This window comes from Leuresthes tenuis, unplaced genomic scaffold, assembly GCF_036924035.1.
Source record: "Leuresthes tenuis unplaced genomic scaffold, fLeuTen1.0.hap1 SCAF_16, whole genome shotgun sequence".
Taxonomy (NCBI): Eukaryota; Metazoa; Chordata; class Actinopteri; order Atheriniformes; family Atherinopsidae; genus Leuresthes; species Leuresthes tenuis.
The window spans coordinates 3,756,286-3,773,600 of NW_027325370.1; the positions used below are offsets into that span (position 1 = coordinate 3,756,286).

General features: G+C 42.2%; 1 protein-coding gene across 5 annotated transcripts in view; it reads left to right on the forward strand.

The window, feature by feature from the left end:
- Nucleotides 1-17,192, forward strand: part of LOC140272112 (dedicator of cytokinesis protein 3-like) — a 47,299-nt gene extending 30,107 nt beyond the window's left edge. For 2 of the 5 annotated variants that reach the window (XM_072367454.1, XM_072367457.1), the window contains 31 exons: nucleotides 439-631; nucleotides 791-918; nucleotides 1,056-1,202; nucleotides 1,291-1,389; nucleotides 1,469-1,563; nucleotides 1,756-1,831; nucleotides 1,974-2,074; nucleotides 2,160-2,218; nucleotides 2,346-2,494; nucleotides 2,602-2,687; nucleotides 2,792-2,818; nucleotides 2,929-3,024; nucleotides 3,094-3,154; nucleotides 3,252-3,345; nucleotides 6,709-6,857; nucleotides 8,473-8,559; nucleotides 8,729-8,833; nucleotides 9,820-9,961; nucleotides 10,196-10,362; nucleotides 10,909-10,995; nucleotides 11,158-11,337; nucleotides 11,433-11,516; nucleotides 11,608-11,724; nucleotides 11,925-12,067; nucleotides 12,371-12,506; nucleotides 12,726-12,807; nucleotides 12,993-13,108; nucleotides 13,232-13,316; nucleotides 13,396-13,518; nucleotides 13,649-13,731; nucleotides 14,342-17,192. In XM_072367454.1, the coding sequence (XP_072223555.1) occupies nucleotides 439-631; nucleotides 791-918; nucleotides 1,056-1,202; nucleotides 1,291-1,389; nucleotides 1,469-1,563; nucleotides 1,756-1,831; nucleotides 1,974-2,074; nucleotides 2,160-2,218; nucleotides 2,346-2,494; nucleotides 2,602-2,687; nucleotides 2,792-2,818; nucleotides 2,929-3,024; nucleotides 3,094-3,154; nucleotides 3,252-3,345; nucleotides 6,709-6,857; nucleotides 8,473-8,559; nucleotides 8,729-8,833; nucleotides 9,820-9,961; nucleotides 10,196-10,362; nucleotides 10,909-10,995; nucleotides 11,158-11,337; nucleotides 11,433-11,516; nucleotides 11,608-11,724; nucleotides 11,925-12,067; nucleotides 12,371-12,506; nucleotides 12,726-12,807; nucleotides 12,993-13,108; nucleotides 13,232-13,316; nucleotides 13,396-13,518; nucleotides 13,649-13,731; nucleotides 14,342-14,950 (3,906 nt within the window). In that variant the 3' untranslated portion in view covers nucleotides 14,951-17,192. The remainder of the gene's footprint in view (nucleotides 1-438; nucleotides 632-790; nucleotides 919-1,055; nucleotides 1,203-1,290; nucleotides 1,390-1,468; nucleotides 1,564-1,755; nucleotides 1,832-1,973; nucleotides 2,075-2,159; nucleotides 2,219-2,345; nucleotides 2,495-2,601; nucleotides 2,688-2,791; nucleotides 2,819-2,928; nucleotides 3,025-3,093; nucleotides 3,155-3,251; nucleotides 3,346-6,708; nucleotides 6,858-8,472; nucleotides 8,560-8,728; nucleotides 8,834-9,819; nucleotides 9,962-10,195; nucleotides 10,363-10,908; nucleotides 10,996-11,157; nucleotides 11,338-11,432; nucleotides 11,517-11,607; nucleotides 11,725-11,924; nucleotides 12,068-12,370; nucleotides 12,507-12,725; nucleotides 12,808-12,992; nucleotides 13,109-13,231; nucleotides 13,317-13,395; nucleotides 13,519-13,648; nucleotides 13,732-14,341) is intronic. The other 3 variants (XM_072367456.1, XM_072367458.1, XM_072367455.1) reach the window with 2 other exon arrangements.
- Nucleotides 17,193-17,315: the final 123 nt, after the last annotated feature.

A 17,315-nucleotide genomic window follows, 5' to 3' on the forward strand; every position in this document is an offset into this window, starting at 1 on the left:
ATCAGCTGCATGGTCATATCTCTGACCACTTTCTGTGGTCATATCTCTGAGCTCTCATCCTTTTCAGTTAGTCACAGCACCCCCCTGTGTTGGTTCCACGATGCAGCAGATGCAGTGCAACCATCAGCCTGCTCAAACAGGATGATGCATTTTTAATGTCTGACATCCGATATGCACTTACAAGTTTAGCTTCGGCTGCTCATTTAAGACTTAAAATGGAAAAAAAAAATGTATTGCTATTTAAAGAGATAAACTTTGATCTGCGTTAGCATTTTTTCCTGCTCCTACTGGTGTATTTATTCATCTCTGTGGAAAAGGATAATTTAATCATTTTTAGTCGGTCTGTTTCTGATGCTTTTACATGTGTGCAGCTTCTTTTAAACAGTACTTTTATTCTGTGCATTCACTACAAAGTGCTTCTCTGTATCCTTCCTTAAGGCTGCGCTGTTAAACAGCTTCCCAGATATCTTTGATGAGCTGCTGCAGATGTTCACTGTTCAGGAGGTAGCCGAGTATGTCAGGGGTACCCTGGGGAGCATGCCCAGCACAGTGGACATCGGTCAATCCATGGATGTCGTCAAACTGCAATCCATAGCTCGCACGGTTGAGAGCCGCCTCTTCTTTTTCCCGGGTAAGACAAATGTGAAGGTTTTGGAAATGTTTTCCTTCTCTATAGATAACAAGACCAGGTTTAGTTATTTTACATTGCATGACATGTAGATCTAAAGTGAACAGTGATGTCATCCTCACCTGGTTCCTTCCTTTTTTCTCTTTCTATTTCTTTCCAAAGAGTCCCGCAGTATATTGCTGCCTGTAGTTCTGCATCACATCCATCTGCATCTGCGCCAGCAGAGGGAGCTGCTTATTTGTTCTGGGATCCTGAGCAGCATCTTTTCCATAATCAAGACAAGTTCCATGGTATATGCTCTATACAGGGCTCTATAAAGACTTTTAGCTTTCTGAGAGTTGACAGAGTGGGGATTTCTATCAGATGGCTCACAGAACTGCAGGTGTAGCGTTCTAACACCCTATTTTCACTTGCTCTTTCCTTTCAGGAGTCCTCTGTTCAAGAGGAGGTGGAGATGATGGTGGAGAGCCTCCTGGATGTGCTGCTGCAGACTCTGCTGTCCATCATAAGCAAATCTCATTCTGTGGAGACGTCCAGGGGACAACGCTGTCCCCAGTGTACCGCTGAGATTACGGTAACTTTCCAATCAAAGCGTCTATGTGAAGGAAAATGAGCGATTTTAGTTCTCTCCGTTTATGTTTGTCCATTTTTTTTGTTTGCAGGGGGAATATGTTTCCTGCCTTCTTTCTTTGCTCCGACAGATGACAGAGATCCACTTTCACCATCTACTCAACAGTTTCCACAGCAAGGAGGAACTCAAGGTGGGAGTCTCAGAAATGACTTAGCTGTGGGCTGTTTGCTACAAACCTGGACTGCACACGTTAATATAATTCTCTGCAGGAGTTCCTGTTGAAGATATTCTGTGTGTTTCGCAACCTGATGAAACTGACCATCTTTCCCCGAGACTGGAGCGTCATGCGGCTTCTGACCAGTCAGTGAGTCTGCTTTTACGTTTCTGTCATTGAGCCTTTGTCCCAGAGAGGGTAAGAGAATACAACCAGCTATTAGATCAGGCACTCTTCAGATAATCCTGCTCTGAAGGTGACACCTGTGTTGCCAATTTTTTAATCTATTTTTGGCACATAGCTCCTTTCGTTGGCTGAAAGTGCAATGTTTGCTTTCTGCAGCATCATCGTTGTGACAACACAGTTTCTGTCTCCGGCACTGCACAAGAACTTCTCAGAGACAGATTTTGATTTCAAGGTGGGTGAGTGGGCGGCAGTAAGCATGTAGGAAGATGGCTGCTGTTTTTTTTTTGTTGTTGATTGCATCTTTGAAACTTCCATAACTTAAATGTCGTTCAGTTTAGCATTCATTTACTTTTGTCGACGTGTGTCTCTGTCAGGTGTGGAACTCCTTTTTCAGCCTCACTGTCCTGTACATCAACCAACCCAGCCTGCAGCTGGAGGCGCTTGGCCCTGCAAAGAGAAAGAAAGTCCTTGACAAGTAAGAAGCTTCTGTGTATTCATTATCTGCATTATTTCTCTGACTTGCCACTTTTATTCTCTTTATATCATTTCTTTTTTTCAAGGTATGGTGATATGAGAGTAGTTATGGCATATGAGCTCTTCAGCATGTGGCAAAAATTAGGTGCGTCATCCCCGTCGCCCCCCCCCAACACACACATATTGTACACACATTACCGTGAAGCCCCTGCAACATTTTCATGAAGTCATGTAATCAAAGGTGTCTGTCTGTATGACTCTGTGTAATCCAGGAGACAACAAGCCCCACTTCATCCCAGGAATGATGGGTCCCTTTCTGGGTGTCACCCTGGTGCCTCAGAATGAAGTTCGAAATATCATGATCCCAATTTTTCACGACATGATGGACTGGGAGCAGAGGAAAAATGGCAACTTCAAACAGGTCCCTTTGACAGTCTTGTGCTATGAAATGCAGATTGTGTGCTGCTCGAATGAACAGCTCCTTGTCACATAACGCACATTTAGCTGAATGTGTTTGTGTTTATGTAGGTGGAAGCAGAGCTGATGGATAAGCTGGACAGCATGGTGTCAGATGGGAAAGGCGATGATAATCACAGAGAGCTCTTCAGCCTGTTGTAAGCAGCAAACATGCGTTTAGTGAGCCGTTTCAGTGATTCTCAGAATAATTTTAGTATTTCCCACTAAAACACTTCTCTGCTGTCTTGCTGTCACACCTCAGGACACAGCTGTTTGGTCCTTATCCAAGGTGAGCTGTAATGTCTTCTTGTTCTAAAAGAATAAATAAAAGATGCTGTGATTTGTATGCATTTATTCCCTGCTCTCATAACATTTAGTAAACATGTATTCTCCGCACAGCTTGCTGGAGAAGATTGAGCAGGAGACCTGGAGAGAAACCGGAATCTCATTCGTCACATCAGTCACAAGACTTGTTGAGCGATTACTTGATTACAGGTATTCCAAGGTCAAGTTGCACATATCTGCAACCTGTAGAACAATAGAATAATGTGCTTCTGTGTCCAGGGACTGCATGAAAGGAGATGAGATGGAGAACAAGAAAATCGGTGGTACTGTCAACCTTATGGTGAGACTTTCATGACACTCTTCAGTCTGAACACATTCATGTTTAATTGGGAGTGGAATTTTTTAATATTCTTGTTTCCTTTTCAATGCAACTCAAGAACTTCTACAAATCAGAGGTGAACAAGGAGGACATGTACATCCGTTACATCCACAAACTGTGTGACCTTCATCTCCAAGCGGAGGACTTCACAGGTACCTGAGATACGATATGGATATTGGCTTCAGGTTGCTTGCAAATGCAGCATTCTGTTTTTTCAGCCCCTAACTCAACTGAGATTTCAAGGGAGCTCATCCAATGAATAAACGGTGGTGCTAACATACAAGAGAGTGATTGGTCAGAGAGGATACTCAAATGTGGGCATAAAAACAGTGTCTTTGCAGCAGAAAAGAGACAGTCTGCAGTAGAGAGTGAAATAGAGAAGAGATGAGTTGAGCCATCTGAAAAACAGCATATCTCTCACTGGTATTCACCAGTAGAGAAAGAGAAGAAAAATCTAAGTAAATGCACAGAGAAAACAAAAGTTAGTTATAGTCACATCTCAAAAAACATGACCAGCTTTGTTTTGTACCGTGCAGAGTTTATTAATAAATGACAAAACAGAAGAATTCTGCGTAGCTTTGTTGTTAAAGTCAGGACAGTGATGGAGATAAATGATGAGAGGCTGTATAATTTCCAACACTGTGGATTATTATTAGCCTGCCAGCTATCATATCTTCCACAGTAGAAACCAGCCCACACCATTTTAGGTCTAACGTTTTTTTAGTCACACCGCAGGCACCATTCGACTGCGAAAATTCAATTTACCACAACTTTCGTACAGTGTGAAAGTAACACTGATGGCATCTCCATCCATCATCAGTTCGTTTTATTCAGCCCGGTGACTTCACATACGTTCCAGCCCAGCTCCACTGACTGCCAGCCACTGTAAATGATGAGTAAGCTACAGTCACAGAAACGTACAGGTGCTCCAAATGTCTTTGAAGGGCTCGTGCAGGTGCCTCTTTTTTAGCAAGCAATTGATGCAAATCAGCTTTGGTTGCTGCAGGAATCCGGGGCATCAAGCTATGAAAAGTGTTGAAACTTTTAATCAGATTTGATTCTACGTACACCTACAAATAAGAAGGATAATTTATACAAATCACAAAGGATAGAGTGCAGAGACACTCTCGGATAAATAGTGTGAATGTCAGGTAGAGATAATTACGTGCACCTGGGATTTATCCCCTCATTCGGGATTTATTATCTATTTCTAGTTAAAGTGTAGCAAAGAGTATTTTTTTGGATCTGGTAATGCCACTTTCACTCATGGAAGCCGGAAATTAGGGGAAGTTGTCAGCTGTTTGAATGGCATTAGTGTTCTTTATTTACTCACATTATCTGCTGTGGTGCCTTCATTATGTGCAACTAAATGTCACCAAATATGACTAATTGAAAACTATATTCATCATTTATGTAAAGCAAACATCAGGCAGCTGTGCAGACATTCAAACCAGAGTGTGTTTCTGTGTCTTGCAGAATTGGGCATGATTGCACTTTTGTATGTGAATCATTGTCTTCCTCAAGGAAGCTTTTACGTTTTAAAGATGTAATCAACCTTAAAGAGGCTTTCAGAGGCTGTGAGGGATTCAGAGTGATGCACTGTTTACTTCAGAGTAACATGTAATGATTATTTTCATTTGTATTTATCTGCCACTACTGTGGATTAATAGGTTCATTAAAATGGAAATGACTGTCACAATGTCAGTCAAATAGGATGTAACGAAATCTGTTATTTTGTCCAACGTAAACCAAAAAGTAATTCCATTTACTACAGAGAAATGTCCGACCAATCAGTTAATGTTACTATAAACCCAGAAAATGTGTTTTCACGGCTCTTTTTTAAATAAACGGTCTCTTTTTTTCTATGGTTTTCAAGCCAGGAGTAGAAACTCTTTCCATAGTCTATTGTGACATCAGCAGCTGATGTCAATTAAACTTTCTGTTGCCAGTAGCAACTTCTCCCGACAGTTTGCTGAGATTAATCACAGCTTAACTGACATTGTTACGTGAACCCTTTTGTTAATTCCAATCGGTGGCAAACAAATACCGTCATCTTGTATGTACTCTCTCCCTGAAACGCGCTCCATTTACACTGCAGTGACCCTGAGAGCTCTGTGAACGTCACTTATGTGCACGCTTATTAAAATAGACAAGAAAAATAAAACCCTGCAAACTGAAAAACAAATAAAAAAAGTCCAAATATATATTATGAAATTTTTAAATATAACCTAATACAGATATGTTGCAGAGTTAACAGCAAATACATGAAATTATATCTGAATCATGAGATCAGAAAGTCAACCATGGATCACCATGGCAACCTGTTTTTTCCTATAAAAATGTACTTTTTTATTTCTGTATTTGTTTTCCTGCGTGTAGAGCTACGTAAAATCACAAGAAGGCAGATAAAAACATTCCATAAAACACAAAAATAATCATTAATAAATTGGATTAAAAGTGAAAAGTGCAGATAAAATACTTTCAGCTGTTTCAGTTTCAGTTTCAGTTTTCAGCCTGGATTTAAACACTGTCAGAACAGAGGCCTGTCTCACATCTTCTGGAAGACTTTTCCAGATTTTAGGAGCATAAAGCTGAAACGCAGCCTCAGCTTGTTTAATCCTGACTCTGGGCCCCAGCAGGAGACCCCTCCCTGAGGTCCTCAGAGTCCTGGTTAGTTCATATGGCTCTAAAATGTCAGAGATGTAATTTGACCATGAAGAACTGTTTTAAAGTCTATTCTCTGAGCGACAGGAAGCCAGTGCAGAGACCTGAGCTCTGGACTAATATGGTCGTATTTCCTGGTTCTAGTCAGGACTCGAGCATGTATGTGTAGTGCATCATGCACTGTTTGCAGTTGCAGTTGATTGTTAATCTATTGTATTAAATCAGCTGCTCACCACCCAAGTTCAACTCTGTGCAGGATTTTTACCAGCTTCTACTTTTCCTGTTGAATTAAGCTACTGTGTCAGTTCTTCTTGGAGTCTGTTTCTGCTAAGATGACCCTCACATTGCCCCCCCCCCCCCCCCCAACAAACCTTTTGGGTAAAAGGCCTAAAGAAGAGCATTTCCTCTTAAAATGTCAAGATAAGGTGGTAATAGAATACATTTTCTTAGAATCATTGAACTCCTTTTTCTCTTAAGTGTTAATGACAGCGTATTTGACATAGTGGGTCATTACTGACACATTCCTTCCTCTTTGATAAAGTTCTGCTTTTAAACTCTGTCTGCCAGCGAGGTTATAAAAAGTCGAGAGGAGAACAATAAGGACTGTGGTGAATAAATGGTTCAGCACAGGATTCCGACTCAGAGAATTGAGGCTCCAGTCCCATCTGAAACTAAAAAACATCTATGGTGCACATACTTATGGTTTGTGCATCATATGCCATCTTTTCCAAAAAAATTGGACACAAAAATGTCTGGTTCTCTGAGGGCAGACAGCGCAGAAGTTCAGTGTCTTTTGCTTTGTTTCATACGCAGTAGTCATTGTGATTCTTTCTGCACCATCACTGAAACAGAGGCAGCATTCACCCTGCTGCTGTACTGGGAGCTGCTACAATGGGAGGACCGGCCTCTGAGGGATTTCCTCCACTACCCCTGTCAGACTGAGTGGCAACGCAAGGAAAACTTGAGTCGCAAAATCCTCCACTACTTCAACAAGGGCAAGGCAAGTGAATTTTTTAAAACCCAGAGAGGGGATGTTCTGCAGGGTTGTGTGCAGACCTCCATCAGGAGGATATTCTGATTAGGGAAGCAACCTAAAAGCTGCTCAGAACACAGGCTCCATCTCAGGTTGCAGTCTCTCATGCATCATGTTTGCTTTCATCTGCAGTGCAGCTGTCCCCAAGCGTAGTTAAATTTCCCCTCATCAACTGTGGGAGTGAAGCAGAGTCTTCCTCAAAGTCTTCCTCAAAGTCTTCCTCAAAGTTCTGGGTGAAAATATGTCAGAATATTCAGTTATGGAAGGAATACTGAGGTCCTTTACAGAATTACAAGTCTCAGAACTACAGAGTAGAAAGACTATAGTAAGAATAAAATATAATAGTGTTATCAGACATGGAATTATTAAATGTTTTTATATATAAGCTACACAATAATGTGATTATTGAATTTCAGTTTCTGTTTTGTCTGCTTTAAGTAGTGAGATCTAAAAGCTGAATCTTTAAAATGTTAAATCATGGTATCTGTAGCCATCTGGAATTCCTGTACTGAGACATTTTAACTCTGAAACCATCGTAGAAATAAAAAGGTTTAACATTTGTGCATGGAACAGTAGTTCAGCCTTCAGCTCAAATGTGATTTTATTTCCCGAAACACTCCTCTATGGTTGGTATTCGTCCTCCAAATTAAATCAGTTGACTGGTCGCTGTGCTTTGTGGAGGAGAATGTCCCCCGGACTCTGGCCTCTTTCATTCATTTATTGTCATCTTCAGCTGTTACTATCACACCTCCCCTTAAAAAAACGACTGTTCTGTAAGTGCAAAGTCTCCTATTGCACCATTTGTTGAAGTTTATCAGCGATAAACAGAAGACTGTAACTGTTTAAACAGCAAGTTGCATGTTGGTGCCTCCAGTGAATTAAAGATTGCACCAACAGGTGAAGTGAATAACACCGATCTTCTCATTACAATGCAGTGATCTGCCAGGAAACCTTGGGTGCTGGGATTCATGTGGCTATTACTTTGATATACAGTAAACCCACCACACAGCCACTGAAGATCAGCACAATGTTATCATTAATAGTTAATGTGCTGACCTTGTTGAACAATACTTTTGAGGCTCAGTTAGTCCTACGGATAATCGATGTGAATGATGAAACCATGACTTTGAAAGGCAGACATTAAAAGTCACTACCACCCTCTGATTATCTGTCCTCTGCCAATTAAACTGACAAAACATTACAATTTATTTTCAAGTAAAAATATGCAAATTATGATGTCAGGAAAACAACTCATTCTCCAACTTGCCGTTTAAGTCGAAGGCAAGTCTAAGGAAACGATTGATGTCCCACTGACCAGCAATCACATACTGTTTGAATTCCTCATGTTATTCTTAGCTTTGAGCTTTGGAAAAAAATTATGTATTTCAGAAGGAAAACAAGACTTTTAAAGTCCTATGATGTTACTTCAAATGATTGGGGAATTGGGGGATTTAATAGCCAGTTTTATTCATAAAAATGAATGTAACAGTAATCTATGACCAAACAACAACTGAACTGAGACTAATTTATCTAAATTACAAGTTTAATTGTTCCATTTTCTCATTTCTGCGTGACTTTGCAGTGCTGGGAATATGGGATTTCACTCTGCCGGGAGCTGGCTTTCCAGTATGAGACCTTATATGATTATCAGAGCCTCAGCTGGATACGGGTACGTAAAGTGTTGCTGGAAGGTGAAATTTTCAGCTCCTGTTGCCATTTTCATGCTCTGTTGTCTCAAAAACAACGTCCTCATTACCCTGAGCATGCAAAAAAAGCAATGTGAGTCATTAAATAATTATTTATCATGACTATTTTGGATATTTATCTGTGTGTTACAGAAGATGGAGGCAGCATACTACGACAACATCATTGAACAGCAGAGGATTGAACCAGAGTTCTTTAGAATGGGCTTCTATGGCAGGAAGTTTCCTTTCTTCCTCAGGGTAAGGCCTTTCTGATTTAGTGTCACCTTGTTCGTCCTCACGCTGAAGCAGCCAGATGTGCAGCTCCACTCCTGTACTGCGGTCCAGTTAAACTGCTGCTAACGAGCTGGAGCTGTATCTCCAGTTATAACCTTGCTGAGGGACAAAAATTCTAGGTACATCATGTTAAGCTTTAAGAAAATACCCGCAACATTGAAACATATTATTATCTATTTTTGTAAAATAATGTTTTTTTTTTAACATTACTTTAAAAATAGCAAATTAAATGGCAAAGTGACCTGTGATGCTCATAGTGACGACCTTACAGAGTACTAAAGGAGCACAGTTTCTGAGCAGACCAGGTCCACATCACAACATAACGGACCCGAGCTTCATCTCTGAACAAATATAATGAATTTTCCCTCTGTTGTCTCAGAAGGCAGATAAACTGACAAACAAATAGCCCCGAAAGTGTCTGAAATCCTCACACCAATCCGTTACTCCAAGCTTCACAGAGCTATTTAGTGACTTGGAGTTCGCTGTCGTGCTGTCTGGCAAACAACTTAACTATTTCAGTTCACTGTTACTGCAGAAAGCTGCGGTGTGGAGCTGCAGCAGCTCCAAGAATGCGCTGTAAATGCCTTGTTTCACACAAACAACAGTCAGATCGACACAGTTAAATACTGACTGGTGAAAATCGGGGAGCGTTAGCAGGTCAGGAGCTAAAACTGAATTAATGTAGTTAAAACAAACAAAAAGCACAACTATTTTGCCTTTTAACTGCCGGGTATGTGTCATCTTATCAATTTAAAACGTGATAGTATCACAGCTTTTGAAAACAATGCACGGGAAGTAACATCCCTGTGCACGTTTTTATCTTCTCAGCCTAAAACTGCTGCAGTAATCCTAGTAATCCTAAAACAGCTTGTACTGCCAGTGTTGAAATAACTGGAGTACTGCAGGGTTTGCATGTATATGTAACGTCTGTTTTCTTCTTCTCTCTGCAGAACAAGGAATTCGTCTGTCGTGGTTATGACTATGAACGGCTTGAGGACTTCCAGCAAAGGATGCTGGGGGAATTTCCCCAGGCCATAGCCATGCAGCACACCAACCAACCAGACGACACCATCCTGCAGAGCGATGCTCAGTGTATCCTGATGGTTTCAGAATGTTATGAGGTGTTGCCTAACAGGATAAACTGATGATGACTGATTATTCCATGTCAAATAGAAACACTCAACTTAACTTTGAGGTTGATTTCCAGAGTCAGACGGTAAAAGTAAATCCTCTCTGTCAGCATTTCCCTCTATGCTGTTCTTCCTCCTCTGAGAATATGCATGTACATCTCACTTGTCTGTCACTTCCTTGACACATGGCATCTAGACTTGCAGATCTATGCGGTTACTCCAGTGTCAGACATCTCTGATGTGCCTCAGCTGGAGCGTGTGCCTGAGAGGATCAAGAGTTTCTACCGCATAAACAATGTCACCCGCTTCCACTATGACAGGCCTTTCCACAAGGGGCCCAAGGACCGTGAGAATGAGTTCAGGGTACGACGAGGAAGCAGTGCAACTCTCACAGATTTCACTCAAATGTAACACTTTGAAAACACGAAGCCAGATAAGAGTCTTTGACTAAAATCTTCTGATTATAATAATTTATAATCTGTGTGGTCTCACCGTATCAGCGGCTGAGTGTCTATGACTTTATCCTGCAACATCATGGTTAATCTTGCTTGATAATCAGCATTGTTGGGATTTATCTATTTATAATTCGGTGTAATTTAATCTAAATCGTGTTTTTCTAAAATCTTTCCACTTTGGATTCTGTTAAAACTAAAGAAAACCATCTCGGCTTTAGAGGCTTGGACCCGACTTGATACTGAAGTTGCTGTTTGACACACTAACCCAAATATGGAGTTGGATCACACACAGTGTAGAGTAGTAGCATGTAGGTCACCAGTCTACAACACTTTCTTTTTAGGTGTCATTTTGTCTGCCTGCCTATTTATCTGTGACACACTAGGAAATGCTGACATTACCAGATGTTGATGGAAGAAAAATGCAGCTCAACCTCTTTCTCTGCATGTTTAACAGAGTCTGTGGATTGAAAGAACAACCTTGATCCTGTCTCGTCCTCTCCCTGGGATCTCCCGCTGGGCGGAAGTGGAGAGGAGAGAAGTGGTGAGGAGCTCCAACCTCCATCTTTCACTGTTCATCTTCCCCGATGAGGGTTGTTTTGTCAAAGCCCCCCGACGCCAGATCAACTTTAGATTAAAGAATGCATTATTGCATAATACTCCCAGTGTATTACAGCCTTAGGTGAGTGTTCATATTTGTTTTCAGGTGGAGGTGAGCCCTCTGGAGAATGCCATTTATGTGGTGGAGAATAAGACCCAGGAGTTGCGGAATTTGATCAGCCAGTACCAACACAGACAGCATCATGGCAACATCAACTCGCTCAGCATGTGCCTCAATGGCGTCATAGATGCTGCTGTGAATGGAGGCATCGCCAGATATCAGGAGGTACCGCTGTAGGGCGAGGAAGGGAGGGCGGAGTTCAGAAATGATGAACTCAGGATGTGAGACATCTTTGTCTTTTGTTTGATCCTCTATAACAGGCCTTCTTTGATAAGGACTACATTAGCAGTCACCCGGAGGATACAGAGAGGATCACGCATCTGAAGGATCTCATGCAGGAGCAGGTCTGACTGGGCTTAAAAAGTCATGGAACTGCTCGGTCAACATAAAGTCATGAGACTGAATTCTGCTGTCTCATCTTTTTTCCAACAACAGGTGCATATTCTCGGTGTTGGGCTGGCTGTTCACGAGAAACTGGTGCATCCGGAGATGCGTCCTCTGCACAAAAAGCTGGTAGATCAGTTCCACATGATGAGGACAGGTTTACACCATGTAAGTGGACCCACATGTGACTTTATGCAAGAATCACATGACCCAGTGCTGTGATATTTTGGGTTTATTTCGCTGTCATTATATCATTTAAAAGAATAATTAAATCTATGGTTCTAGATGACAAACAATGTGTCCCACAGTAGGTTTTTTAAATGTGGTAATGTCCCTGCATGTGTGAGCGGTGTAAATATTCAGAGCAGTATATGGTTGGGTCCCAGCAGGCTGCCCCCAGCGTGGATCGGTTCGGCCCAGCAGGCTGCTCAGGGGTTAACTCTCCCAGAGGCATCCTTTCGTCCCACAACCACATGAGCCCTGAGAGTGTGCGCCTCATACACAGACACAGGTCGGTCACACACAGCGACACATCTGTAGTCCAATGAAAAATAGCAGTAATTACTTAAACTCTGCCAGTCTTAACCCAGCGTGGGAAATGAGAAATATGGCCAGGTCTTTTCATTCATCCATTTTCTAAAGTACAAATCTGTCAGAGAGTGATGACTTTACTCTAAACTAAACCCTTAACACTGTAACAGAAGAGCAATTTGTCCAAAGGTTAAAAGGTTTTGTTTCTCATGAATTTAGGCACAGGCTTTAGACGTGAAAGACGAATGAGTTTACGATCTGAAACGCTGTCTCTGTCCCGCAGTCCTCTGAACTTGCAGGGCTCGATCCGTCATTCATCCTCTTCCCTGTCCTCTCACACGTCGAGCGAGGCAGGAAACCTTGTCATAATGACGGACGGTCTGATGGGGGAACACCCTGAGGAGGCATTGCACATGCAGGTAGGACTCAAAGATGAGATGGCGTGGACATAGTTTCACTTGTGATGATCTGATCTTATGTGAAAACTGGCCTTTTCAAGATGTGATAACAGATTTAACTCTTACTTTTAAAAAGTGGCTTTTGCTGTTTACTTAAACTTAACTTATTCATGTAACTGTACTGATGTACGGTGCGTCAACTTAAAATGCATAAAAGGTAGTTCTGATCATCTTTTTCAGCCGAGCCCCTCCTCCTCCAGCCTGAGCTCAATCCGCTCCAACTCCTCCCAGATTATCAACTCTGCTCCGTCAAGTGCCAGAGGTAAGAAACACTTTCGCTGACAGAAGTACTTTGTACTGAGCCTCCTCCTCCTCCGTATCTATTCAGAGTTTTACCCATTCCCCGTGAATTATGAACTCTTCGGGGTAACAGCCGAGTAAAAATTGCAGTTTTGGGACATTTGTTCAACAGAGAATGCTATACCTCTGTTACTTTTCTGTGTGCAGGCTCTCCATCTTTGCCAGATAAGGCCAAACACAACCGAGAAGTTATGATCCTCTTGCCGTCGCACCGTGAGAGAGTCAACAACTCTATGTACTACAGCATGGCAGAGAATGGACAGGTAGGGCTGATCTACATTATCACAGCAGACTTTGGAAATGGTATTAAATGCTGCCTTGAAAATGCTGTACTTTATAACTTTGAATGTGTGTTTCATCTGAGTTTTTCATGTTTGTTTTATCAGAACAACCACATGCAGCGTGCCTTACTTCAGCAAGTTAGCCCCTGTAAGCCTTGTGCTGATCCACATATGAATCTACCGGAGAAAGGTGACTCTCAAAGGAGGTAAAATATCACAAGGACATGAGCTGTTTGTGGCTTGTTTACATGTTTTTGTTCCCCTTCCAGTCTTTCCCAACGCTGCCAGCAGCTGGAGTCTGGATGGAGAGAACAGGGAGCAGATTTCCTATATGTCGGCTTCCACCGGAGGGGTGATCATGCCCCCTGTCCCACCCAGATCCTTCCCACAAGGTACTCACCCCACCTCGCAGTTACGTGCCCCAGCAACTGATTACAGAAGCCGCCAGCTCAGACAAAAATCAATATTTCAACAAGAGTTTTCTCCAGATTTTTAAGATTCTTTATGTGACTCTCTTCACAGGACATTTCATGATGCACTGTGATGCATTTCACCATCAGAACAGTGACCCTCCTCCCACCCTGCCTGTTAGATCTCTCCGAAAGGTACCAGCATAAGAGATGGGATTTTTGCTTTTGACTTTTGGCTCAGACTGTGTGATTGTGACATACAGCCATGCTTTGCCTTATTCAATACTGCTGCACAATTAAGATGAAAGATTGCATATTGCACAGTTTTAAATCTAAATAAAGAGGACCTTGCTAAACCAGTGAGATAACTAAACACATCATCTTAGAGGAATTTTGGCCCATTCGTTTGTGCAGAGGAGCTTCAACTCTCAGACGTTGGTTGGTTTCCACACATGAACTTCCCACTTCAGGTCTTTCCACAACATTTCTGTTGGATCCAAATTATTCTTCATCCTTTCTTTGGTAAAATAGAACATGCCCCTCTACATGTTAAAGGGCCCTTGTGCAAGAAAAGTGTGAATAATGTAAATGAAAAAACTAGTTAAGGTTACATTTTATAAGTTTGAACCGTTTACATTATTTCTTTCTAATGTGCTGAAATAATTTGATGTTTCTTTAATACTTCACACACACATGCAAACACCGCATACATGAAAACAGCTTAAATACCTCTGAAATTAGTGTTGTTGTGAAACAGTTCTGTTGAGGGAAACTTGACACTGACTGCAGTTATTTCTCTCCCCAGTCTCCTCTGCACCCGATCCCCGGCTCCCCCACCAGTCCTCAGTCAGCTCTGGGTGGCAGCAACTCAACTCTGTCAGGCAGCGCCAGTAGTGGCGTTTCTTCCCTAAGTGAGAGTAACTTTGGGGGTCAGTATCCTGACCCCGGTCCTATCAGGAATGATGCCTTGGAGCCTCTTCCTAGTCACCTGTGGTCCCCCCCTGATGAGTACCTGGCCTCTCCCTACCTACACATCCACTACGGTGGAACAGAGATCGACTCCATGGACCCAGTCCGCCCTTTCCACTATCGCAGCCCTGCTTCACACCCACACACTCACATGCATCCTCACGCTCACGCCCACCCGGGACTGGACAGCCACTCCCATGGGCCGCCACCTCACCACCACGCTCCCACTCACGGCCCTCATCACATCCCATACCGCCGACCGCAGCCTCCAGCAGTGCCACCCAAACCATATTTGAGAGAGGGCTGCATCCCTGAGGAGGAGCTGGCACCTCAGCCCATCCCTCTGCCCCGCAGGATCTTCCACTCCCCTCACGGCCACAGAGAGGACCAGGGGAAGCACCCCTGGGAGCAGTGCATAAGCGAAGAGCACGAGGAGGCCCAGTGATGGGGAGGCTCCAGCTAAATTGAAAGTAGAGCTATCTTCTCCTTCATTTGCACTGACTTAACAGAGCAGCTACAGAAAGAGTTTGACGTGAAGACAAGGTTGTTGGTTGTCAGCTGACCCTTGTTGCTGTGCATTTTAATGTCAGTGCATATGAAGGAAAGAAACAAAGAAGTGAATCTCCACGATGCTCCAGATTGAGGCAGAACTGCCGTCGCTGCTCCACGTGGCCTCTTCAATACGACCATAAGAATAATATCTGCTGAACAATGAGACAGAGTCGCTTTGTTCAAAAATTCATATTGATTGTACACAACTGTACAACTAGTTTGTGAGCATGTTTTCTTTCATTTGAGAATAATATGGCAACAGTTTTGTGAAACATTACAACCACGATCACAGCCAACATGATCCCTGTTGCAGCATCAGCGCTGAACTCCCTCAACTTTGCTCCTCATTTCATTCTCACAACAAAGAAACCGTGGAAGGTTTCAGGACTTCTCTGCTTTAAATGCTTCATATATATTAATATTTTTTTTGATAAATTTACTACATTATAGCGTTTTCAAAGGCTTACGCCCATTATGTTTTTCAAAAACACTGTTAAGTGCTCCTTAATAGTGAATCATATCAAGTAGCGCGCTGTAAGATGTGTTGCTGCTGGGCTGTCATGAATTGCAGGTGGCGCAGGTTGAACTTGCATCTTTCCTCTTGGGCCGACGCTTCAAGGGACATGAACAGTCACCGATGATTTCCCGTCCGTACTATGCGTATGGAAACCTACATGAATGTATCCAGATGAGATGTTCTACTTGTACTGCATAAGCTGCAATCCCGGTTTTTGTTTAAGTGCTTTAAGTTCAGTCTCTGTAAAAAAAAAAGAAAAAAAAAAAAAAAAAAAAGGATCTACAGTATTTTTGTCTTTTATGTGGCAAAGATATCTGAAGAGGAATGAGAGCTTGTTGTAAACCACGGATGTTAACCGAGGACAGTGACAGACACATCCCACTCCTGTCAGCTTTCATGCTCATGGCGAATGAGGAGCGAGGGCTCCACTTCACACCTCAACCCACTGCTGGACACTCAGAACACCACTCCCTCCATCTCTGTTTTCCTCCATCTTTCTCCTTCCCTGCGCGGCTGTCAGCTCATGTTAAGCAGTGAGTGCTGAACCTGGACTGATGGACGCGGTCATGGAGCCCACACAGACAGTGTTGGAATCGCCTACCTGCCTTAAGTGCACTCAAACGCAGTTTGACCTCTCACCTGGATTGTGTGAAGTTCATTTAGCGACAGCTATGTTCAATTGGTTCACTGTACGCTCCATGAAGGAAAAAAAAAAAGATATCTACATAGTGATGTTTTTGTATAGTTTCATCCTGCTTTTGGTTTCAGATTGTTGTTTGTTTTGTAGCTTTAATATTTCTTATCCTGCCTGCAGCTCTTTCTCAATCACCTTCTGTTGTTTGAAAACTGATGATGTGTTTCAGGAGAACGCTGAAGGATAGACCGACAGAGAGGTTTCCTTTTTTTTGTGGAGCAGAAAAACAGCACTGCTTATCGTCCCGTTGTTGGTTGGAAGGATATAGCTAATATTTTAACAATTACTTGTTTTCCTGGTTGTTTTTTGCAGGTGGATGCTTTGTGTTACTGTACATCAAGTTGTCAGCAGACTAGACAAGATCTATTTTTGTATGTGAGATCATCAGTTGTGTGAGCATATTCCAGATACTGACAGAAGGCCCAGGTACACGCACTGCATAGGCTGCTGTACTCTGTATGAGGATGAGGTTACTAAATTTACTAGTGAGTATCTGTTATGAGCTTGATAGCATAGAGGACAACTGGCGACTGAAGTGATACTCAGATTATAGGTACAATAGAATTTTTCAATGTAAATTCTGTTATTGTACATACAGCAGTATTGTGAAATATTTTTGAGAATTATTGCAGAAGCCCTAAAAAAGGTTTATTGTTGTTTTGTGTATATACATGTACTCCAGAGATCAATGTAATTGATAAATATCTATAATCAGTGTTTGGAAAAGGACAAATACATTAGACTGTGGCCGTCTCCACCATTCTTCTCATATAAATACTTTATACACTTTTCAATGTGCTTTCCTGTACATATGGTGTTAGCATGATCAAAAAGTGTTTGGTTGTAAAAGTGGTTTTCCTACTCCCATAACTGCTGTGGTATGGAATTCATTAACAATGCCAAACATTAAAGACAATCTTTTATCAGCTCTAATGCCTTCTCTTCACCTTTTCTGCAAGCGCAGTATATCACGTGGACAGTAGAGGGTGCTGTTTGTCACTGAATGGCCGTCCAGGGCTAAGTAACAAAGTGGTAAGAATGCAGATA